The 24,929-nt window shown below is 38.4% G+C and overlaps 1 protein-coding gene across 1 annotated transcript in view; it reads right to left on the bottom strand.

The window, feature by feature from the left end:
* LOC118018048 (RNA exonuclease 1 homolog) overlaps positions 1-24,929 on the bottom strand; it is a 44,756-nt gene that overhangs the window by 1,999 nt on the left and 17,828 nt on the right. The window contains exons 7-13 of the mRNA XM_035016522.1: positions 15,953-16,049; positions 12,716-12,778; positions 11,367-11,516; positions 9,730-9,843; positions 6,858-6,931; positions 6,579-6,686; positions 4,997-5,112 (exon numbers count right to left, since the gene is read on the bottom strand). Coding sequence (XP_034872413.1) covers positions 4,997-5,112; positions 6,579-6,686; positions 6,858-6,931; positions 9,730-9,843; positions 11,367-11,516; positions 12,716-12,778; positions 15,953-16,049 — 722 coding nt within the window. The remainder of the gene's footprint in view (positions 1-4,996; positions 5,113-6,578; positions 6,687-6,857; positions 6,932-9,729; positions 9,844-11,366; positions 11,517-12,715; positions 12,779-15,952; positions 16,050-24,929) is intronic.

The following is a 24,929-nucleotide window of genomic DNA, read 5'->3' as shown; positions in this document are numbered from 1 at the left end:
GATGGACCTAAAGGGTATTATGCTAAGTAAGTCAGACTGAGCTTTCACTCATATGTGGAATCTAAAAAACAAATAAGCAAAAAGCAGAACGAGACCTATAAATATAGAGAACTAATGGTTGCCAGAGGGAAGGGGGATGGGAGGATGGTCAAAATGGGCAGAGGGGAGTGGGAGATACATGCTTTTCATTACGGAGTAAATAAGTTATGGGAATAAAAGGTACAGCATGGGGAGTATAGTCAATAAAATTTTAATAGTGTTGTATGGTGACAGATGGTAGCTACACTCGTGAGCATAGAATAATAGATGTTGAATCACAATGTTTTATACCAGAGACTAATGTAACATTGTGTGTCTACTAGGCTCAAATAATAAAAAATATAAAGCCTAAATATGAAATATGGGTACCATGGAAGAACCCTAGGCAGAATCCAGATAACCTAAGTTCGAACTCTGCTATGACTCTACTACTTACTTACTATATTTGTGGGGTGTTTTTTACTGTTTTATTTATTTATTAAATTTTTAATTTTAACTCCAGGATAGTTAACATACAGTATTATATTAGTTTCAGGTGGACAATATAGTGATTCAACAATTCTATACATTACTCAGTGCTCATCATGGTAAGTGTACTCCTACTCCCCTTCACCTATTTCCCCATCCCCCCATTCCGTCTGGTAACCATCAGTTTGTTCTCTATAGTTAAGAGTCTGTTTATTGGTTTCTTTTTTTTCTTTGCTCATTTGTTTTGTTTCTTAAATTCCATCTATGAGTGAAATCATAGGGTATTTGCCTTTCTCTGACTTATTTTTCTTAGCATAATACTCTCTAGCTCTATCCATGTTGTTGCAAATGGCAAGATTTCATTCTTTTTATGGCTGAATAATATTCCACTACATCTTCTTCACACTTACTATATTTGACTTTCAGAACGTTACTTAACCTTCTGGTCTCAGTTTTATCTGTAGAGTTAATTACCTATCTTAATGTTATGAGAACAAGTGAAATACATGCAGAAAACTACACTAGTGGACTCCACTGAAGCACATTCTAAGTAACTGTCCAGAAACATGGCTACTTCTCTGCTTTACTGCAATTTAGGAGAAAAGCAAGACATAAAAATACTGGCAAAGTATTTTTAACTTAAAGTACATATTGATATTATTGTCTCCTGTAAACAAAACATACATGACTCCACTTTTATTTAACATAGTATAAGAAGTATTAGCTAGAGCAACGAGGCAGGAAAAAGAAATAAAAGGCATCCAAATTGGAAAGGAAGAAGTTTCAAACTGTTTACAGATGACATGATTTTATATATAGACAATCCAAAGACTCCACCAAAAAACTGTTAGAATAAATGAGTTCAGTAAATTTGCAGGGTCCAAAAAAATCAATATACAAAAGTCTACTGCATTTTTATACACTAATAATGAAATTTCATTAAAAAAATTAAGAAAATACCATTTACAAGCATCAAAAAGAATAAAATACCTAGGAATAAGTTTAATCAAGGAGGTAAAAGACCTGTACACTGAAAATTAAGACACTGATGAAAGAAATTGAAGGGGACATCAGTAAATTCAAAGATATTCCATGCTCATGGATCAGAAGAACACTATTAATATTACCATATCACCCAAAGAAGTGTACACATCCAATGCAATCCGTATCAAAATTCCAATGGCATTTTTCACATAAACAGAACAAGCAACTGTAAATTTTGTATGGAACCACAAGAGATCCTGAATAGCTAAAGCAATCTTGAAAAAGAACAACAAAGTTGGAGGCATCACACTTCCTGATTTCAAACAATATTACAAAGCTATAGTAGTCAAAACAGTATGGTACTGGCATAAAGACAAACGCAGAGATCAATGGAACAGAATAGAAAGTCCAGAAATAAACCCATGCATATATGGTCAATTAATCTAGGACAAAGAAAGAGTGAATACACAATGGAGAAAGGATAGTCTCTTCAGTAAGTGGTGTTGGGAAAACTGGACAGCCACATGCAAAAGAATAAAAGTGGACTACTATCTTATACCATACTCAAAAATTAACTAAAAAAGACTTAAAGACTTGACTCTTAAGACCAGAAACCATAAAACTCCTAGAACAGGCAAAACACTCCTCGACATTGATTTTAATCTTTTTTTTTTTTTTTGGATCTGACTCCAAAGGCAATGGCAACAAAAGCAAAAATAAACAAATGGGACTACCTTAAACTAAAAAGCTTCTGCAACCATCAACAAAATAACCCACGGAATGGGAGAAGGTATTTGCAAATCATTTATCCAATGAGGGGTTAATATCCAAAGTATATAAAGAACTCTTACAACTCAACAAAAAAATCCCAAACAATCGGATTAAAAAATGGGCAGAGGATCTGAATAGACATTTTTGCAAAGATATAGAGATGGCCAACAGACACATGAAAAGATGCTCGATATCACTCATCATCAGGGAAATGCAAATCAAAACCACAATGAGATACCACCTCACACCTGTTATATGGCTACTGTCAACAAAATAAGAAATAACAAGTGTTGGCAAGGATGTGGAGCAAAGGGAACCTTCGTGCACTGTTGGTGGTAATATAAATTGGTGTAGCCAACATACTGCCAGTATACAGTATATATGGTACATAGCTGTATACTATGCAAAACATGGAGCTTCCTCAAACAATTAAAAACAGAACTACCATATGATCCACCAATTATACTTCTGGGTATCTATCTGAAGAAGATGAAAGCACTAATTTGAAAAGAAATATGTACTCCAGTGTTTATTGCAGCATTACTTTCAATAGCCAAGATATGGAAATAACCTAAGTATTCATTGATGGATGAATGAATAAGAAGATGCAGCATAATATCTACAAAGAAATACCACTTAGCTCTAAGAAAGAAATCTTGCCATTTGTGACAACATGGATGAACCTTAAGGGTATTAGGCTAAGTGAAATAAATCAGAGAAAGACAAACACCTTATGATTTCACTTATATGTGGAATCTAAAAAACAAAATAAATGAACAAACAAAACAAAACTCACAGATACAGAGATCAGAATGGTGGTTTCCAGAGGGGAAGGCAGTTGGGGGTAGAAAAAATGGGTTAAGGAGACCAAGAGGTACAAATTTCCACTTATAAGTCAAGTGGATGTAACGTACAGCAATGAGAGCAATTAGAGTCCTCTAATCATTAATACTGTACTATAAAATTGAAAGTTATTTAAAAAAGGAAATCTTAAAAGTTCTCACAAGAAAAAAGTTTTTAAACTTTGTATGGTGACAGATGATAACTAGTCTTATTGTGATGATTTCACATGCAAATGACAAATCATTATATTATACACCTGAAACTGACAATGTATGCCAATTATACTTGAATAGTTAAAAAAAAAAAGATACCTGGCTCCATCATCAAGCTTAGGGAATTTGATAAATAGTTAATCAACTCTTTGGATTAAGAAGAAATTATCATGGAGTACTTGGGCTTACTTTAAAACATTTTTAAAAAATTCAATGCACTGAATGCATTTGAAGTTTTTTTGAGACTCAAAATTATTTATAATGCAAGCCCTTCAGTTATCATTTTGTCACTATGAATATCAATAATTACCAAATTATTTCCAAAAAAGCAGTTAGGAAAGATTCCATTAAACCATGAAAGAATAAGTACCACTAGAAGTACAGTAACGTTTAGTTACAATTTTGTTTGTCAATATACCCCAATAAAGCTGGAAAAAAAAAAAAACCAATAAAATAGGGCTATTCAAATGTGGCAAAAATGAGTAGGGAAAAAAATCCAAATAGGTCAGAAGAAAGATTAGTATACAAAATGTATTTTCTGATAATAGCAATTTTAACTGATTTTTATGCATATAACCATTTTTATGAACTGTGAGGGAATTTAGGTTTAAAAATGCTTATTAGAATTCTCTATAAGTATTCTCAATATTTATCATCAAAACAACTTTTAATTTACATGACCACTTTGTTTTATTGTGTTCCAAAATTATGGTCATACACACACTATATATGATACATATACTTTATATACAATATTACAAAAGATATTATATATACTACACTGTATTATGTATACTATGTACATTATATATATTATATATGTGTATGTGTATATATAAGCCATATTTATATGTGTAAACAAATCACATATATATACACACACATATAAATGAGTAATTTTAAGTACTTTTGGAGAATGTGTTAAAGAAAACTGAACAATAAATACAATAACATCAATAATAAACACTTCTTATTCTAAAGTACAAATTTAGATCCTTGCCATTTTATATTTGAGTAAGTATATAAATAGGTCATGTTATATGGCTTATAAGCCTTTAGGAAACCCAAATTCAATTGATCAGTGATATCACTGGTGTTTCATACGAGGTTTTTAAAAATTAAAGGCACATCTATATTGTACCATTTCAAAGTTAGCACTGAGTTTGGGTGAGAAATATGTCATATTTTAATAATAATGGTTCACCGAATAGAATCTGCACTGCACCATTACTTTGCATGCCATATCAAAGCCATGTATACTCAGGGACATGTCTACAAGATTGCAGAAATTTTTATCTAATGGGTATTTTTACCTAATGGAAATGGCTAATATCGTATTTTCAAAAGGAACTGATTAATGGTGGAACAATGAATAAAATAGTTTATTCAATATTTTTACCTCTCTAGCCTCCTACCTACCACTCCAACATGTCAACACCATGAGGGCTGAAGCCTTGTCTCTTATTTAGGGTTGTAACCTGGGGTCTAACACAGTGTCTGTCTGCATAATTTTAGCAAGGTACTCAATAAAATATGAATGTTTTTGAACAAATGAATGAGCTAAAGGAAAATAGTATAACTCATGGTGTAACATTGACTCAATAAAAGTACTAAGCTAAAACTCACCTAAACTACATGTTGAATATTCTACATTCTCAAAAGCCAACCCTTTTATATACCTGGTGTTATAGTCAATGACTTCTTCATCCGGTTTCACAAATGTATCATAGACCACCTGGAGGCTGGGATCAACCACGGTCACTTGAGTAAGTTCCAAACCTTTGGCTGTATAGCACTATAAAGGGGGGGGGGAGGGAACATATTAAACTTACATAGCATATTGAGTAAACATTTTAACATCTTAGATATCCTAAAGGAATATTTCTAACTAGAATATACAATTTAATCATATTATTTGGATTTGCTGACAAAAGCCAGTCAGTGGATCTGACAGTCTTGTAAAAGATGTTCCAAGCTTTAATTTTGTTTTAAATGTTAGTAGTATTTCTGCTAATAAGATCATTCCATTTTCTTGGCTTAGTCTTTACAATTATTTTTATTAGACATTAGTGCTATCCAGTAGAACATTCCATGATGACAAAATGTTTTATTTCTATGCTGTCTAGTATGGCAGCCACTAGCCACTAGTATGAGGGGCGCCTGGGTGGCTCAGTCAGTTAAGCATCTGCCTCTTGATTTTGGCTCAGGTCATGATCTCAGGGTTGTGAGATTGAGCCCTGCATTGGGCTCTGCACTGGGCATGGAGCCTGCTTGAGATTCTCCCTCCCTCTCTTCATCTGCCTCTCCCCCACTTCCATGTGTACATGCTCTCTCTCTCAAAAAAAAAAAAAATGAAATATGGCTAGCATGACTGAGGAACTGAGTGTTACCTATTGGATTATGCGGTTATAGATTTTGTTGAATTACAAAAGAAAATCTTTACAATACATAAACATGGCATTGTAGAGGACAACATGGAAAGGATACTTGATTTCAAAGTCTGAAGCAGCCTTGTTTCCAGTTAAAGACCTAAGCTTCAAACAATGCCCTTCTCCACTTATTATTAAATTCTACTAATCTGCTCTCCAAATATACCGTAGGGAATAAAAATTTTAGGTTTCGGCAGAGACAACCGTTCACATGATGTTTGACATGTCCAATGTACTTTCCCCTATTTTAGTATATCTGATTCTCACAGTAACCATGGAGTGATTATTAACCCCATACTTTACAGATTAGAGCATCCAGGAGACTTGCTCGGGGGGTGACAGCGGGTAAGGGGTGGGGCTTCCCAGGTCATAGGATTCCAAGTTCTCTTTGTTCCCTGCTTTTTCATATTGATTCTCATATGAAGAAAAATCCCTAAAAATATTTTACTGTCTCTATAAACAAGAGTTTCTGAAAAATTTATTCAAGTTTTTATGTTGATTCGGGGGTAACGGTACTATTTATAACATTTTCCACCCATATAAATTCAGCAATTTGAGGAGCAGAACCACCATTGGTAATATATAAAAAAAAATTAACAAATAAAAAGAGGACCATGGACCAATTCCTGGCTCTATCCCTTACTAGGTATGGGAATTCCTCCAAGTCACCTCTCTTCAGCTTCAGTTGCTTCTGAAAGTATGTGAACTATACTGCAGAGCTTTGTGGGATGGGGAAAAAGCCCAGTGAAGTGCTGTCATACAATGGAGAGTGCACCACAATAATTCGCTTGTAATTACTCCAAGAAGGGTGGAAGAGAAAACAATGACATACCACCTCACAATTCACAGCAAATACACCAGGATTACCATCGGCGCATGGGCACTTGACGAAAGTCTTCACGAAGCCCTCTATGTTTTCTTTCTGGTCATGAACGTGAAGCTGAAATAAACGTTGCCAAATAAATTACTGTTTATTCCTGCAGGGGCAATTACACTCATAAAAATTTCCTCAATTAAAAATTAGCTAATGAATTCTTTCAAATGCTTCTTGGTCTCTGGAGGCAACACCTCTGGTCCCGACAGGAACAGTGGTCTGGATGACAAGCCCTACCTTGGCAACCTGACACCCGGCAGATCCAAGGACACCTTCACAACAGCTGTACTGTGTCTCTAAGCCACCGAGGACTGCAAACCAACAAAAAATACAAATCAAAACAGGCAAACTCTATAAAGCAGAAGTGGCTCACTCCCAGAGTACGTGTCTTACCCTACCCTCAAAGACCTTTAAGGATACTGCCGTGCACATGATCTGATGTTACCACTCCACATAGTCCTAGTTTGGGATATTACATAATGAACAGGAAAAATCAACTCCTGGAAGCAGAGTTCTTATGGGTCTCACTTTGAAGGTGAATTACAATTACCAATGTCCTGAACACCTTCTGTCTCCTTCCTTTCTCTTTCCCTGATTTTGCCCTGGTCCCTCAGCAATCCTCTGGCATTCATTTTTGTTTTTAAGGTTTTATTTATTTATTTATTTATTTATTTATTTATTTATTTATTTATTTAGAGAGACAATAGGCACATGAAAGTGGGGGGAGGGGCAGAGGGAGAGGGAGAAAGAATCTCAAGCTGACTCCGCACTGAGTGGGGAGGTCCACAAGGGGCTTGATCCCAGGACCCTGAGATCATGACCAGAGTCAAAATCAATAGTCGGACACTTCACCAACTGAGCCACCCAGGCACCCCTGGTGTCACTACTTTATTCTGCTTTGACTTTACCTCAACTATCTTTTCAACCTTCCCTACTCCTTGACCTTCTCTCTCTACTGGAGCCCTCTGGTTGAGGGGTTCCAACTACCACCTTCTCCCTTCCTGTGTCTGAGCTGTTGATCTGACCCAAGAAACCACCCAGTTATGGAGGCTGAGACCACAACACAGATGGCGCCTCCAGCCTTGGCTGGACCTACCAAATCCTGATGCCCTGTCCTTCCGCATCTTTGACCAGGCACTTTGCACATTTTCACAGCAATAATCCCCAGCCTTCATAACTCTTTTCTTATCCCACTCCCATATTCCAGCTCATCTGCTCCCTTATCCACCTCAGCCCTTCTTCCCTCTAGCCAAGGTAACATTCTCTCAACTATTCCCTATTAAATCCTTCTGCCTCCAGTGGTTTCTGCACCAGTTTTCCTTTAAATGTGATTAAGACTGATTTTCCTGAAGCACACGTTCATTCTATCACTTTCCTCAAGTTGTTCCCTTGTACGTTACTGATCAAATGCCAATTTCTCAGGCTGGCACTGAAGGCTCATGCTTAACCAGCCTTATGTTACTCATCCAATCTTGACATCCCACAGCTTTATCTTACTTTCTCCTATGATGAGAAAGGAAGACAAAGAACCGGTATTAACGCAGCATCTGTCATAAGCCAGGACTTTGACATGTCACCTCACCGAATTGTCACCTAAAGCTCATTCTATGAAGGTGGAAACAAAAGCTCAGGGAGCTGACGTAACTTTCCCAAGGTCTCAGATAAAGTAGGTGGCAAAAAAGGCCCAAATCTCGGGTCTGCTGATTCCAGAGTCCTTGTTCATTACGTTGTATTGTCTGGTTAGCGCAACCGGTCTGCCCACTACACTTACTCTTCCTTCAGCGTCTTCCCTCTTTGTTTTTCTCCTCTTGGAATACACAGTCCCTCCTCCCTGTGAAACTAAGCCCTCCATGCTCTAAACACTCAGGCCAAACCTGACTGATTTACTTTATTCTTTATCCACGTATTTTTTCTGTCATTCAATGTTCCTTTCTATTTCCTTTTCCTTGCGTTATCTTCTTCATAGCATTTAGTACGATCTCATTCATATTCATGCCCATCTCTACATGAATAATTCCTGTGTCCACACACCCACCCAAAGATTTATGGACGGTCCATATGCATTAGGTAACACGCTAAGTGCTGGGGAGACAATGAGGAGAGAAAACAAGGACGGATGGTGGTCCCTCCCAAAGCTTACAGTCTTTTGGAGATGGCAGGTAAACGACTAGATCATTATAAAATGTGGTTAAGTGCTCGCAAAGGAAGAGGCAGTGTGCAGGGGCGGAAGAGGGCAGACCTCGTTCAGATGAGGAGGCTGAGAAAGGACCTTGTGGATGGACAAGTTAAGCAGAGGCCCAGAGGATGAGGAGGATTGAGCCACGGCAAAAGCAGAGGGAACAACAGGCAAGGAGGCTCTGGACAGGGGGCCAGGGGACTGTGAAGGGAACAAGCGACAGGGTGGAAGACAGGGGCACAGGCCAAATCAGGCAGGGTCAGCAAACTAACCGAAGGCTTTTCATCAAAGCAGGGCAGAGACAGGACTGGATGTAAAAAAGTTATTCTGGGAGTTTGGGGGTGAAAAATAGATTTGGGGGGTTGGTAGAAGCAGGGAGACTGAGCAGAACGACAGTGCAACAACTGGGGACAGAGATGGGGGTGGCCTGGACCTGGGCGAGGGCAGGAGAGGTGGAGACAGCACAGACTCAGGCTATGTTCCTGAGGGAGAGCCGATGAAACAGGTGCACTGCTGAGACGAAAACGAGCACAACAGGGAGACTAATGACGGCACCCAGGTTTTCAGTTGGTGCAGGCAAAACACCCACCTGAGTGGACTGTAGCCAACTACCATGTTGCAGGGAAGATGGGAGCTGGCGGGGTGGCAAAGAAACGATTCTAACCCTGGCAGGGGCAAAGCAGGGGAAGGCCGGGGGGAGAGCTGACCGCCTGGAGGTCCTTCGGCACAACCGTCCCAGCCTGGGTGCTCCTGAGCCCGCGGGCTGCAGGGCTACGAAGTGGTGGTCAGAGGCTCAAACTTCAGGGGTTACAGTCTCTCCTTCTGGGACTGCATTTAATGCATACAGCGAAGGGAATACTTTATTCCACTTTTCTCTCAACAGCTTGGGCACTGACTGGTCAACGAAGTGCAAGAGAGCTACCAAATACTTGCCTTTATGACTCAGCACGGGGCCAAAATGGTAGTTACATTCTTCTACTCTGCCGTGTTTGCCTGCGGGCGTCACACCATATATCTTCCCACAACGACAACATACCTTCCTGGAAGCTAAAACAAAGGAGAAGTGAAATTATTCATGAATCTACGGAGAGAAAAGAAAAATGGATCAAAGTGCAGGGAATGAAGGGCCTGTGCATTCTTGATCATGCATGGATCACACACCCAGGGCTGACCATGAAGTCACAGGAGAAGCCACAGGGCTCATCAGAGGAATACCTGCGGGTGGCCTGCTCACGGCACCAGGGCCCCCTCCTCAAACAGCATCCCCTGTCTGTCCCCAGAGCCAGCCTAACGCCAGATAACTGTGGCATTAGCCCCACAGTCTGACTGTACCCAACTTGATTAATTACCTGTGTTAGTACTCAGTAGCTCCTGAAATAAGCAAGTCTTTCTTATTATTTTATCCCTTTTAGACATATAGTGACCTGTATAAATATTAAGTCACTGAGCTTATATCTGAGCTTTTCACTAGACCCACTTATGAATAATATTCCTCAAACTGGCTCTGATGATGAAAGCAACTCTTATCTGAATGTCTACTGTGAGCGTCGTCTGAGGCACGCACTGTGCCAAGCATTTCACATGCATTCCCGGGACAGAGTCTCACAACAAGCGGATGGGGGAGCTTCTATTATCCAGAACTGGGAAAACCAAAGCTGGGAGAGGTTAAATGACTTATCCACATCCAACCAGCATCCAAACCCAGATCTGCCTTCCTCCTTCGGAGCCCATGTTCTTAACTGGGGTAAGGGTTTAGGAAAAAAAAAAAAAAAAGGTATCACAAATGGTGAAGATAATCCTGAGAAAAATTCTAAAGATACCAAAGATAAATATTTTGTAGTCACTGAAAAATATTCCTGTAACTGCATTTCAAACTCTAATGGACCTAAGATTTGACAGTTGTGGTGTTAAGTATCCTATATTTTCTTTTTTTGGCGGGAGAGGAATGAGTTTTAACTAACCATGCCTAGCATTTAGAGAAAACGTGTAATAATAATACCAATTGTAAATCTTTTTTTTTTTTTTTTAGATTTTATTTATTTATTTAACAGAGAGAGAGAGACAGCGAGAGAGGGAACACAAGCAGGGAGAGTGGGAGAGGGAGAAGCAGGCTTCCTGTGGAGCAGAGAGCCCGATGTGGGGCTCGATCCCAGGACTCTGGGATCATGACCTGAGCCGAAGGCAGATGCTTAACGGCTGAGCCACCCAGGCGCCCCCCAGTTGTAAATCTTTTGACAAGAATTCCTAATGAAAGCATACGAAGTATTCAAAACATGACACTGCATATGTGTATGAATAGTAGTTAGGAGTAAGGACTCTAGAATCAGACTCCTTGGGTTCAAATCCTGGCTCTACCACTTATTTTCAGAGGGACCTTTGACAAGTCATTTGACCTGTGAATAGAGGCAATGCTCGTACTTACCTGAAATGATTATTAAGATTTGATAAAATAAATTATGAAAATAAGATACACTACTTAGATACTCGAAATGAAGTGGAAAGGGAAACAATCCTTTCAGTGTTCTAACCTTAATAAGTAGCGAGGATCATTTTCGGTCCCATATACTTACTGTCATTTACAAGCGCTTTTGTCATGCCTGAGGTTAAAAGAATACTTCCTGGTTTGTTAGGGTTGGGCTGGGGATAGTTATTTTCATGTAACTGTTCTTCAGTTAGAAGGTAGTCTTTCAGATGTCTGTAGAGAATAATTCCTGTGAGTACTAAGAAAAAAAAAAAAAAGGACTGTTCAATAAAATTTAAATAGCATGTTTTAAAGGAGTGGTAAGGTTAGAGTCTATTAACCCTTCCAGACATGAAAAGCTAGGATGCTGATTAACATTAAGTAAGACAGTAGCCTAAAAGAATCCGAGTCTCCATATCCTCTGACAAAAAGAAAAAAAAAATTATATATATATATATATATATATATATATATAGTTCCCTGCATCATCTGATGTCCTATACTTTGGATAAGAGAAGGGAAAGTAAGAATCAGATCAGTAATAGCTAGTGTGTATGCCAAACTATCCTAATGACTTTGATTTAAACTTTATATTAACCCAGAAGGGCAAACATATTGACCTCGTTTTTGTAGATGAGGGAAATGAGGCTCAGAGAAATGAGGACACATGACCAAGGGTACACAGCACAGTTGATACACAAACTCAGATCCTCTGGTTCCAAATCATGCTTATTGATTCTTAATAGTCACAGAGATAAGAAGAGTACAAAAACTTACAAGTGGTAAACATGGTGTCTTTCACACAGGCAAAATCATGAGTTCAAGGATCTCTTCCCAACATCACTAACCCTTAAATCCCCTCATACTAATGGATTCTTAAAATTTCTCCTATTATTTCAAACTGGCAGAATTCGCTAGACCACCTTTGGCGAACCCTTCTGTAAAAGGAAGAATTCTTCTGTGTGAGAAGTATTAGGAAATTCTAGAAGTACCTACTTTGTTTCAGACAAGTACTTGGAGGACAAGTACTACCACCTGGTTTTATTCAAAATACAACCAAATTCAAGTAACACCTTTTCTCTAGCTTCTTGCTCCTCGAAGTTTGTTATAAATTCAGACTTTGAGGCTGTTCCCAGACCCGCTGAAGCAGAATCTGTATTTTAACAAGATTCTCAGGCAATTATATGCAAGTTAAGTTTGAGAAGTATGACTCTTGCTGGCTGGCTATATGTTAACTCTCACCCTCTCAAAAAAAAAAAAAAGGTTGAGAATTCAAATGCTGCCTAAGTAGAGCCCATTTTTTTCCTGTATTTATACTAATTTTTAAAAAGGATATCAAGTATGCACGGTCTGCAGGTGATCCTTCATAAACAACAGTTTAATAATTACATTATGCTGCATTTAGTTCTCCTTTAAGGTGATATGGACAAGGGTTTGTCATCATTACACCAAGCTTACCACTTCTCTTCTCATTCTTTTTCAATCCAGTTGTTTTGTTGCTGTTACTGCTTCCAGACACATCTAGAACATACAAGAACTTTTCTCCTGAGACCATGAATTATCATTGTCTGCTTCATAAAAAAATACAGAACACAAAAAAGGTGTATAGCATAGTCAAGACTTTATTTTTACCTTAAAACAAGCACCCAACAAGTGAGATCAAATAACTTCATAACCAATTCCAACTTGAGAAAAAAGTTAAATTTACTGAACTACTAAAAAGGCCAGGGCTTCATAGTTTCCAAAGCTAATATATTTTGTATATTGGCTAGAGTATGTCTAAATGTGAGTCAATGAGTTTTCATCATCATTGACTACAACTCTAACAATTTGCAAATCATTTCTATTTCCATTACAAATATCCAAAATATGTACTTAGACCTCTATGTTCAATTTCTGTGTGCTATATTTAATATGAAAAGAAGGGGGGGAAGTTAGAATACTATAAAAATACTAACCTAAGCGACCTTGTATATTTTTTTTAATTTTTATTTTATTAAGTTTTTAAATTCCAGTATAGTTAGCTTACAGTATTATATCAATTTCAGGTGTACAATACAGTGATTAAACACTTGCATACGTCACCCCGTGCTCATCACCAAGTGTAGTCCTTAGTCCCCATCATCTATTTCCCTCATCCCCCCACCCACCTCCTCTCTGGTAACCATCAGTTTTCCTCTCTATAGTTAAGAGTTTGTTCTTTGGTTTGTCTCTTTTTTTCCTTCGTTCATTTGTTTTGTTTCTTAAATTCCACATACAAGTGAAATCATATGGTATGTGTCTATTTTTTACTTACTTTGCTTAGCATAATACACTCTAGATCCTTCCTTGTTGTTGCAAACAGCCAAGATTTCATCCTTTTATATGGCTGAGTAATATTCCATTGTGTGTATATATGTATGTGTACATATATGTATTTATATAAAATATAATGTATGTATATATCTTCTTTATCCATTCATTTATCGATGGAAACTTGGACTGCTTCCATAATTTGGCTCTTATAAATAATACTGCATTAAACATATATGTGCATATATTCTTCTGAATTAGTGTTTTCTTATTCTTTGGGTAAATACCCAGTAGTGCGATTACTGGGTCATAGGGTAATTCTATTTTTAATTTTTTGAGGAACCTCCATACTGTTTTCCATAGTGGCTGTACCAGTTTACATTCCCACCAACATTGCACGAGGGCTCCCTTTTCTCCATATCCTCAACAACACTTGCTGTTTCTTGTGTTTTTGATTTTAGCCCTTCTGACAGGTGTGAGGTGATATCTCATTGTAGTTTTGATTTATATTTTCCTGATGATGAGTGATGTTGAGCATCTTTTCATGTGTCTGTTGGCCATCTGTATGTCTGTATGTCTTCTTTCAAGAAATGTCTGTTCATGAGACCTTGTATATTTTAATGCACATTTAAGTCTACTTCAAGTGCTGTATATTTTTTAAATGCCTTAAAGAAATTATAAAGTTTTTATATTCTTGAAATTAGAATAGCCTTTGTAAGCATAACACAAAACCCAGAAACCAAAAAGGAAAATACCTTCCATATTATTAAAAACTTAATAAGGCTGAAGTACAAGCAACAAACTGAAGAAAACATCTGCAGCGCATTTAAAGGAGATATGCAAAAAGCTGTTGCAGATGATAGGCCAATAACAAAAGGGGGCAGAAGGATGCAAAAAGGAATTTTAAAAGAGAGAGGAAAAGGAAGTCTTCATAGTAATAAAAAAAAAGACTAAAATAACTTCATTTCTGGCCTATTCTTTCACACTCTGAAAGAGGATAAATGATTAACTTTTGCAAGGTGTGAAGACAAATACATATACTCCTACCTTATTAGTGGGGGATGTAAAGGGCAAACATTTTCTGGAGGCAGTTAGCAATATTTACCAATTTTAAACATGCAGACCCTTTCTGCTAGCTACTCTGTGCAAGGAATTTATGTTAAGGATATATCTGCTCTAGTATGAGGAAATGTCAGAGTTCACACTCCATTAATCACAGAACTTATGGTAGAAAAAACATGTAATCAACTTAATACTCAGATGCATTCGTTTCATCTGTATTACACATTCCATACAATGGAATATCAATACTATAGGTTCTACACAATCGACTATCACATAGTCATTAAAAAGCATGGTACAGATCTAGATGTTAACACAGATTCTAGATTGACTAGAGACTTCTATGATACCTTATTCAGTGAAAAAAGTCAGACTATACATAAAATGATTGTATTCATTTAAATCATTAAAATATATATTTCTGTATTCACTTTATATAATTACCCCCTTATATGGGTCTATATAGGAGATTTCGAAGAAGGCTGCCTGGCTGTGTTTTTAGTTTAGTTTTTTTTTTTTTTTTTTAAGAGACAGAGCATGGGTGAGAGTGGGGGAGGGGCAGAAGGAGAGGGAGAGAGAGAATCTTAAGCAGGCTCCACACCCACCATGGACCCCAAAATGGGGCTCAATCTCACCACCTGAGATCACAACCTGAGCCGAAATCAAGAATTGGATGCTTAAACAACTGGCCAACCATGTGCTCCTAGCTGGGTTTTTTTTTTTAATGCTTTTCTGTATTATTTGAATTCATGCTATGTATTCTCGGTGAGGGTGGTACTGCCCCTGCGCAAACAAAATTGGCTCTTGTGGGATAAAAAAAACCATAGCTATTACAATGGTATGTGGCTCTCCAAAACTCAACCTTACCCAACAAAATATTATCCCTTAATACTTAATCTTACTGGGGATTGTAGAAAAACAATGGGGTGGTAGAAAAAACAATGGGGTGGTAGAAAAAACAATGGGGTGGTAGAAAAAACAATGGGGTGGTAGAAAAAACAATGTCTAAAAAGAGGCCTGAGGGGGAACAATAATGAAAAAAAAAAACCAAACTAAGAAATACTATTCCACATGGAATGAGTTACTTTTAAAACCAAAAACCAAGTTTAAATATCTCCGTGATAACCGCTCTTGAGGAGGCTATATTCCTTTGTCTAATTCCAAATCTGATTTGTTATTTTCAATCAAATATCCCACTTGCACATTCTACTCAAGAGAGTATTTTAAAAATACATTGCACTGGATAACTAAAAACAATCCTGCTAATGAAAACACACATTCAGTGTCAGGTATTCATCACAAGTTTTTATCTTACCCCTTGATTAATTAAGAAGAAATTACCTTGATGGCTCAGCTTCTTAAGAGTATTTATTGCTATGTTCAGATACATATTTCTACTGCCACAGCGTTCATAAATGGCCTTTTCTTCTATTTTAGCCTAGAACATGAAGTGAATAATAAAAAATATCAAATCTCAAGTCTATGGATAATAAATATCATTTATGATATAATGGAATAAATATGGCAAAATATTTAACTCAAGGGATGGGGGGAAATGGCACAAATAAAAAACACATTTTTGGGCTTATGGTTTTTGAGAGAAAAGAAAAAAATAAACTTATCCCATATATCAAATCCAAGTACTAGATACTTATCGTCACAAACTAAAACCACAGTCTAGAGGGCACAGTGCAAAAAGCCTAGAGTGTATATAAATTCATTTGATTCTCAAAGGGAGCCCCTAATGTATCAAAGGCATATACTATTATTCTCATCTAAAAGGTGAGGAAACTAGGCTCAAATTGCTAAAGACTTTGCTTAAGGTCATACAGCAAAGGGAAGACAGGATCCTCTTTTCATTATCTTTATTTTGTATGTTACTTCTCTAAAACTATAAAGTAATTATTATTTTTATACCAGGACTCATTAACATAGGTCAGTAAAAGAAAAAAAAATGATATATGACAGAAACAAGTAAAAGGGATAAAATAATAATAAATAGTATATTCTATTAATACTTTATTGAGCACCGAGTATGTGCAAGTTTGGTATCAGCTCATTAACTATTTTCTCAATCTTCATTGTGATTCTGTGAGCATGGGTGTCATCATCACTAAGATATATGAGGCTCAAGAAAAAGTAAATATCTTATTGTTGCAGAGCTAGTAACTGAATCCAGGTGTGCCCAAACACAAAAGCCAAGACTCTTCTCACTATACTAAACCTCATAGAGAGAGAGCCATGGGTAGGGTAGGGGGGTGAGTTGGGGAAAGTGGAAAAGAAAAAACCAAACAAAAGGTAACATTTCTCTGTGAGAGACTCTTTTTTTGTTTGTCTTTGCTTTACCATTATTCTTTAACCAATATAGAATCCTAGAAGAGACAGACTTCCGGAATGGCAGAACAAGAAACTTCATGAACTCACCATCCCATTAAAGTAATAATAATATTGGCAAAACAACCCAAAGTGACCGTTTCAAAATTCTGAAAATTAACGAAAGCCACAGAACAAACTGAAAATTACCTAAGAGAAGCTCCTGAACCTCGGTAAGACAGTGGGGTCTGTACCGTCTTAGCTTCAGGCTTTTCCCACCCCCCACTCCTCACCCCCCAGCTTACTGGTATAGCGGTAAAAAGTTGGCAGCCTGGTAGCCAAAAGAGGACAGACTTCTCTTATAGCTACACAATCAGCATCATCCCCAGAGCACAGTCAATATTTTGTCTGAAGGAGCAGCTCCCTGGAAAGTCTCTATTCCCAAGGTGTTGTTGGTATTTGACGTGACTCAGAACTCAGCTCATGGGGGGAAAACCCCTATTCCCAGGGTGCTATTAAAACAATAGCAACTGGGTGGCAATATGGCAGCTACCTAAGGTTATGATTTCCCGTTGGACAAAGAGGAACCTGGTCAGGAATTTTTTTTTTTTTTAAATCTTGGAGACCTAGATGACCATAAAGAACTTTGAAGAGCTCTAACATATTCCTGGGGTTTAAAAGGTGGCCCAGGAAAGACCTGAGAAAAGAGAAGGCCTTATAACGCTGTTCTTGAGGCCCTGGCACAAGCAGGAGTAAAAGCTAAGGCTATCGACAAACTGCGCTGTTTTAGGGCATGTCTTCTCACACAGAGCCCCTTGGCAAAGGGAGGAAGACATACAGACAAGACACTGAAGAAAATTTTCTAAACAGTCATTGGCTGACCAGTAAGTTATGCTGACAGAGGGTGACCCCACTGAAGCCAGCCTTAAAAAATAAAAGCAAGAACTTAAAAAACAATGCTACTAGAAAACTTAGTGGCCATATACTGAAAGGAATACAGAACCTACAGAATTAGTCCAGTAAAGTCACTAAATAAGTAGGTAGCAACAAGGAAAACAACAAAAATCTAGCAACAACAAAATATATCTGACACCAGGGTTATCACAATATACTATTTAACCATACAGTTTTCAACAAAAAAATTATGAGTCATGTAAAGAAACAAAAAAGTATACCTTATAGGAAAAACAAACAAACAAACAAAAAAACGAGACAAGAGAAAATGTCACTGAGGAAGTCCAGATTTTGGACTTAGTAGGTAATAGGCAGACTTTGTAAATACGTTTAAAAAATTAAGGAAACCATGTTTAAAGAATGAAAGAAAATGGTGTCTAACCACATAAAGAACAGGAATAAAGAGAAATTTTAAAAATAAAAAAAATTAGAAGTTCTGGAGTTAAAAAGTATAAAAATTGATATGAACAATTCACTGTTAGGGCTCAACAACAGGTACACTAGATGGTTATTTGAATCTATATGAGAAGTAAAGAATATTGGCAAATATAACTCCATAGGAAAATATAAAAGAATAAATGTGTTTGTAATCCTTTTCTACTTTAACAATAGAGCAGTAATTATAAAATTGTGTTGATAAGCTTATAATATATAATGTTGTCAACTGTATGGCAAAAATGGTATAAAAGAAGGTGTAGGAAACACACTGGGAATTTTTATATATTATTGAAATGAAGGTAGTTTTAATCTGAACTAGATTGTTATAAATTAAGATGGTAACTGTAATCCTCAGGGCAAAAACTAAGACAGTAACTAAAAACACATAGCCAAAGAAATGACATGGACATTTAAATGGTACACTAGAAAATATCTACTTAACACAAAACAAAGCAATAATTATAGAGAAAATAAAAAGACACAAGACATATAGAAAACAAATAGCAAAATGGATTATGTAAATCCTCTTGCTGGCCATTAGTTATTAAATGTAAATTTATTAAATACTCTAATCAAAAGACAGAGACTGGAAGAATTGGGAAAAATATACTTAACTGAATACTGTCTATAAGATAAACACTTTAGATTTTTTTTTTAAGTAATCTCTACACCCAACATGGGGCTCGAACTCATGACCCTGAGATCAAGAGTTGCATGCTTTACCAACTGAGCCATCCAGGCACCCCAAGATAGACTCTTTAGATTCAAAGAACAAACTGGTTGAAAATAAAAGAAAAAAGAAGTACTTTGTAAGTAGTAAAAGATATTTGGAGTGGCTATACTAATATCAAAGTAGATTAAAAAAATTTTTTTAATTTAAATTTTAGTTAGTGAACATACAGGGCAATATTGGTTTCTGGAGTAGAATTCAGTGATTCATCCCTTACATACAACACCCAGTGCTCATCACAAAAAGTGCCCTCTTTAATACCCATCTAGCCCATCCCCCACCCACTGCCCTCCAACAACCCTCAGTTTGTTCTCTATCATTAAGAGTCTTATAGTTTGTTTCCCTCTCTCCTTTTTCTCTTTTCCCCCTTCCCATATGTTCATCTGTTTTTTTTCTTAAATTCCACATGAGTAAGATAATATGGTATTTGTCTTTCTCTGACTTATTTTACTTAGCATAATATATTCTAGCTCCACTCACATCATGGCAAATGGCAAGATTTCATTTTTTTTTTTGATGGGTAATATCCCATTGTATATATATACCCACATCTTCTTTTTTTTTGAAGATTTTATTTATTTATTTGACAGAGAGAGACACACAGAGAGAGAGAGAGAGAGAGGGAACACAAGCAGGGGGAGTGGGAGAGGGAGAAGCAGGCCTCCTGCTGAGCAGGGAGCCCGATGTGGGGCTTGATCCCAGGACCCTGGGATCATGACCTGAGCCGAAGGCAGACGTTTAATGACTGAGCCACCCAGGCGCCCCTATACCCACATCTTCTTTATCCATACATCAGCTGATGGACTTTTGGGCTCTCTCCATAGTTTGGTTATTGTTGATAATACTACTATAAACATCGGAGTGCATGTACTCCTCGAATCTGTGTTTTTGTATTCTTTGGGTAAATACCTAGTAGTTCAATTTCTGGATGGTATGGTAGTTCTATCTTAAACTTTTTGAGGAACCTCCATACTACTCTCCAGAGTGGCTGCACCAGTTTGCATTCCCACAACAGTGCAAGAGGGTTTCCCTGTCTCTGCATCCTCACCAACACCTGTTGTTTCTTGTGTTAATTTTAGCCATTCTGACAGGTGTGAGGTAGTATCTCATCATGGTTTTGATTTGTATCTCCCTGATAAGTGATGTTGAACATCTTTTCATGTGTCTGTTGGCCATCTGGGTGTCTCTTTGGAAAGTGTCTATTCATTTCTTCAGCCCATTTCTTAACTGGATTACTTGTTTTTTGGGGTGTTGAGTTTGATAAGTTCTTTATATATTTTGGATACCAACCCTTTACCAGATAGGTCATTTGCAAGTATCTTCTCAGCCCATTCTGTAGGCTGAGCTCTGTTAGTTTTGTGGGTTTTTTCCTTTGCTGTGCAAAACCTTTTTATCTCGATGAAGTCCCAATAGTTCATTTTTTGCTTTTGTTTCCCTTGCCTGAGGAGACATATCTAGTAAAAAGTTGCTACAGCCAAGGTCAAAAGAGTTTCTGCCTGTGTTCTCCTCCAGGATTTTGATGGTTTCCTGTCTCACATTTGGGTCTTTCATTTATTTTGAGTTTACTTTTGTGTATGGTATAAGAAAGTGGTCCAGTTTCATTCTTCTGCATGTTGCTGTCCAGTTTTCCCAAAACCGCTTATTTAAGAGACTATCTTTTTGCCATTGGATATTCTTTCCTGCTTTGTTGAAGATTAGTTAACCATACAGTTATGGGCCCGTTTCTGGGTTCTCTATTCTGTTCCACTGATCTATGTATCTGTTTTTGTGCCAGTGCCATACTGTCTTGATCACTACAGCTTTGTAATGTAGCTTGAAATCCAGAATCATGGTGCTTCCAGTTTTGTTTTTCTTTTTCAGAATTGCTTTGGCTATTCAGGGTTTTTTTTTCTGGTTCCATACACATTTTAGGATTGCTTGTTCTAGCTCTGTGAAAAATGCTGTTGGTATTTTGATAGGGATTGCATTATATGCGTAGATTGCTTTGGGTACTATAGACATTTTAACAATGTTTGTTCTTCCAATCCATGAGCATGGAATGCTTTTCCATTTCTTTGTGTCCTCTTCAATTTTTTTTATAAGTGTTCTATAGTTTTCAGCATACAGATTTTTTACCTCTTTAGTTAGGTTTATTTCCAGGTATCTTATTCTTTTTGAGACAAAATAGATTTTTAAACAAAAGTTGTTACTAGAGACAAAGACATAATAAGAGAGACATTCTATCAGGGAGACATAATAATCATAAACAAATATGCCTGTAATAACAGAGCACCAAATACAGAAAGCAAAAGCTGACAGAACTCAAGTAAGAAATAACAATTCAACATTAAGAATGGAGATCTCAAGTTTCTCTCTCCTCCAGGCGTCCAAGATGCCAAAAGGGAAGAAGGTGGCCCTGGCCCCTGCTACTGTGAAGAAGCAGGACGCCAAGAAGGTGGTCAGTGCCTGTTTGAAAAAAGTCCCAAGAATTCTGGCATCAGACAGGAGATCCAGCCCAAAAGGGACCTCACCCACTTGTCAAGTGGCCCCACTACATTCAGCTGCAGTGGCAAAGGGCTACTCTGTATAAATGTTTAAAAGTGTCTCCTGCAATTAATCTGTTCACCCAGGCCTTGGACCACCAAACAGCTACTCAACTGCTTAAGCTGGCCCACAGACCAGAGACAAAGCAAGAGAAGAAGCAGAAATTGTTGGCCCAGGCTGAGAAGAATGCTTCCACCAAAGGGGATGTTCCCACTAAGAGGCCTCCTATCCTTCCAGCTGGAGTTAATACTGTCACCAAGTTGGTGGAAAACAAGAAGGATCAGCTCATAGTGATCCCACATGATGTGGGTCCAGTTGAGCTGGGTGTCTCCCTGACTGTCCTATGTTGTAAGATGGGGATTCTCTACTGCACTAACAAGGAGAAGGCCAGGCTGGGGCATCTGGTCCACAGGAAGACCTGTACCATTGTCGCCTTCACATAGGTTAACTTGGAGGACAAAGGAGCTCTGGCTAAGCTGGTGGAAGGCATCAGAACCAATTACAGTGACAAATATGATGAGATCTACCGCTCTGGGGAGGCAACACTGTGGGTCCAAAGTTGGTGGCTCACAATGGAAAAGGCAAAGGCTAAAGAACTGGCCACCAAACTGGGTTAAGTGCACACTGTTGAATTATCTGTACATAAAATAAAAAGTTCTCTTTGAGCCAGTGTCAAGGAAAAAAAAAAAGAGAGAGACTTCAATACTCTATTTCAATAATGGAAACAAGTCAGATGGTGAAGAAAATAGATATTTCAACAACACTATGAATCAACTATCCCTAGTGGATATCTATAGAACACTCCATGCAACAACAGAATATATATTCTTCTCAAGCACACATGGAACATTTTCCAGAGCAGACCTTGTGTTAGGCCATAAAAAAATCCTCAATAAATTTAAAAGGATTTAAATCACACAAAGTATGTTCTCTGACCACAATGGTATTATATTACAAGCCAACAATAGGAAATTTGGGAAATTCAAAAAAAAATATGGTAATTAAATTAAATGACAGGGCAAAGAAGAAATCACAAAGGAGAGTTAAAAATTGAGACGCGGGCGCCTGGGGGGTGGCTCAGTTGGTTGGGCGACTGCCTTCGGCTCGGGTCATGATCCTGGAGTCCCAGGATCGAGTCCCATATCGGGCTCCTTGCTTAGCGGGGGGTCTGCTTCTCCCTCTGATCCTCCCCCCTCTCATGTGCTCTCTCTCTCATTCTCTCTCTCAAATAAATAAAATCTTTAAAAAAAAAAAAATTGAGATGCATATAAATGGAAACACAACATACCAAACCTTTTGGGATACAGCTAAAGTAGTGATTAGAGAATAATTACTATTGCAAATGGCTTTACTTAAAAGATCTCAAATAAATAACTTTGCCTTGCATCTTAAACTATAATTTCAGGGGTGGAGCAAGATGGCAGAGGAGTAGGAGACCTGGATTTTGTCTGGTCTCAGGAATTCAGCTGGATAGGGATCAAACCATACTGAACACCTACAAACTCAACAGGAGAACAAAGAAAAGAATAGCAACAACTCTCTGAACAGAAAAGCGACCACTTTCTGGAAGGTAGGACGTGCGGAGAAGTGAATCTGAGGTGATATTCGGGAGGATAGACGGCGGGGGAGGGGTCTCCGTCGGCCGCTTCTGGCAAGTGATAGAGCCGCAGAGCACAAAATCGGAACTTTTAGAAGTCGGCTCCACTGAGGGACATCACTCCAGTGGCTAAGTGGGGGGTGGAACCCTCGCGGGACAGTGTGGTCTCAGGACCCTCAGGGTCACAGAAAGAACGGGGGTGCCTGAGTGTGACAGAGCTCCCAGGTATCGGAGCGGGAAAGCCGGCTGCAGAGATGGAGCCGAGGTGCGGGCTCTCAGCTCGGGGTTGCCATAAACCATGATCCATGGTACAGTCGGGCCACTGCTCCTCCAGCAGGGACCCAACAAGCGGCATATCCAGGGAGACTCACCTTCCTCCCCCTCAGGAGGAGAGGCGCAGGAGCGCACTGCAGGGATCTGCTAGGTTTGGAGACTCCACACGGGGTCGGGTGCCAGAGATAGAAATGCGCGGTCACAGGCCAGGTGAACACAGAGTGCAGCCGGAGACCGGAGAGACGGGAGTGACTGACGGCTTTTCTCTGGGGGCTCACTGAGGAGCGGGGCCCTGAGTTCTCGGCTCCTCCAAGGCAGAGATTGGGAGGCCACCATTTTCACTCTCGGCCTCCAAAGCTGTACGGAAAGCTTGCAGGGAACAAAAGCTCCCGAGAGCAAACCCGAGCAGATTACTTAGCCCGACCAGCAAGCGCGGGGCAGTTCTGCTGATGGCAAAGACATTTGGGAACCATGGCAACAGGACCCTCCCCCAGAAGATCAGCAAGAACAGCCAGCCAAGACCAAGTTTACCGATCAATGAGAACGTCAGAACTCCAGTGCTAGGGGAATACTGCACATAAAATCCATGGCTTTTTTACCATGATTCTGTAGTCTTCCAAACTTTTTTTTTTTTAACTGTCTTTTTTTTTTTTTTAATTTTTCTTTTTCCCTTTTTCTTTTTTCTCTCTTTCCCTTTCTTTTCCCACTGCTTCAGGTCTTTTCTGATTTGTTTAGAGTATATTTTCTGGGAACGTTGTTACCCTGTTAGCATTTCGTTCTCTCATTAATCTATTTTCCTCTGGACAAAATGACAAGACGGAAAAAAATCACCTCAACAAAAAGAACAAGAGGTAGTACCAACTGCCAGGGACCTACTCAATACGGACATTAGTACGATGTCGGATCTAGAGTTCAGAATCATCACTTTAAAGATACTAGCTGGGCTTGAAAAAAGCATGGAAGTTATTAGAGAAACCCTTTCTGGAGAAGTAAAAGAACTAAAATCTAACCAAGTCGAAATCAAAAAGGCTATTAATGAGGTGCAATCAAATATGGGGGCGCTAACTGCTCGGATAAATGAGGCAGAAGAGAGAATCAGTGATATAGAAGACCAAATGATGGAAGGTAAAGAAGCTGAGAAAAAGAGAGATAAACAACTACTGGATCACGGGGGCAGAATTTGAGAGATAAACGATACCATAAGACGAAACAACATTAGAATAATTGGGATCCCAGTAGAAGAAGAAAGAGAGAGAGGGGCAGAAGGTATAATGAAGCAAATTATAGCAGAGAACTTCCCTAATTTGGGGAAGGAAACAGGCATCAAAATCCAGGAAGCACAGAGAACCCCTCTCAAAATCAATAAAAATAGGTCAACACCCCGACATCTAATAGTAAAACTTACGAGTCTCAGAGAAAATCCTGAAAGCAGCTCGGGAGAAGAGATATGTAACCTACAATGGTAGAAGCATTAGATTGGCAACAGACCT

This window comes from Mirounga leonina, unplaced genomic scaffold (assembly GCF_011800145.1).
Source record: "Mirounga leonina isolate KUSES-001 unplaced genomic scaffold, KU_Mleo_1.0 Mir_170, whole genome shotgun sequence".
Classification (NCBI taxonomy): Eukaryota; Metazoa; Chordata; class Mammalia; order Carnivora; family Phocidae; genus Mirounga; species Mirounga leonina.
The sequence above is the reverse complement of the archived record's forward strand: the minus strand, read 5'-3'. Positions and strand labels throughout refer to the sequence as shown.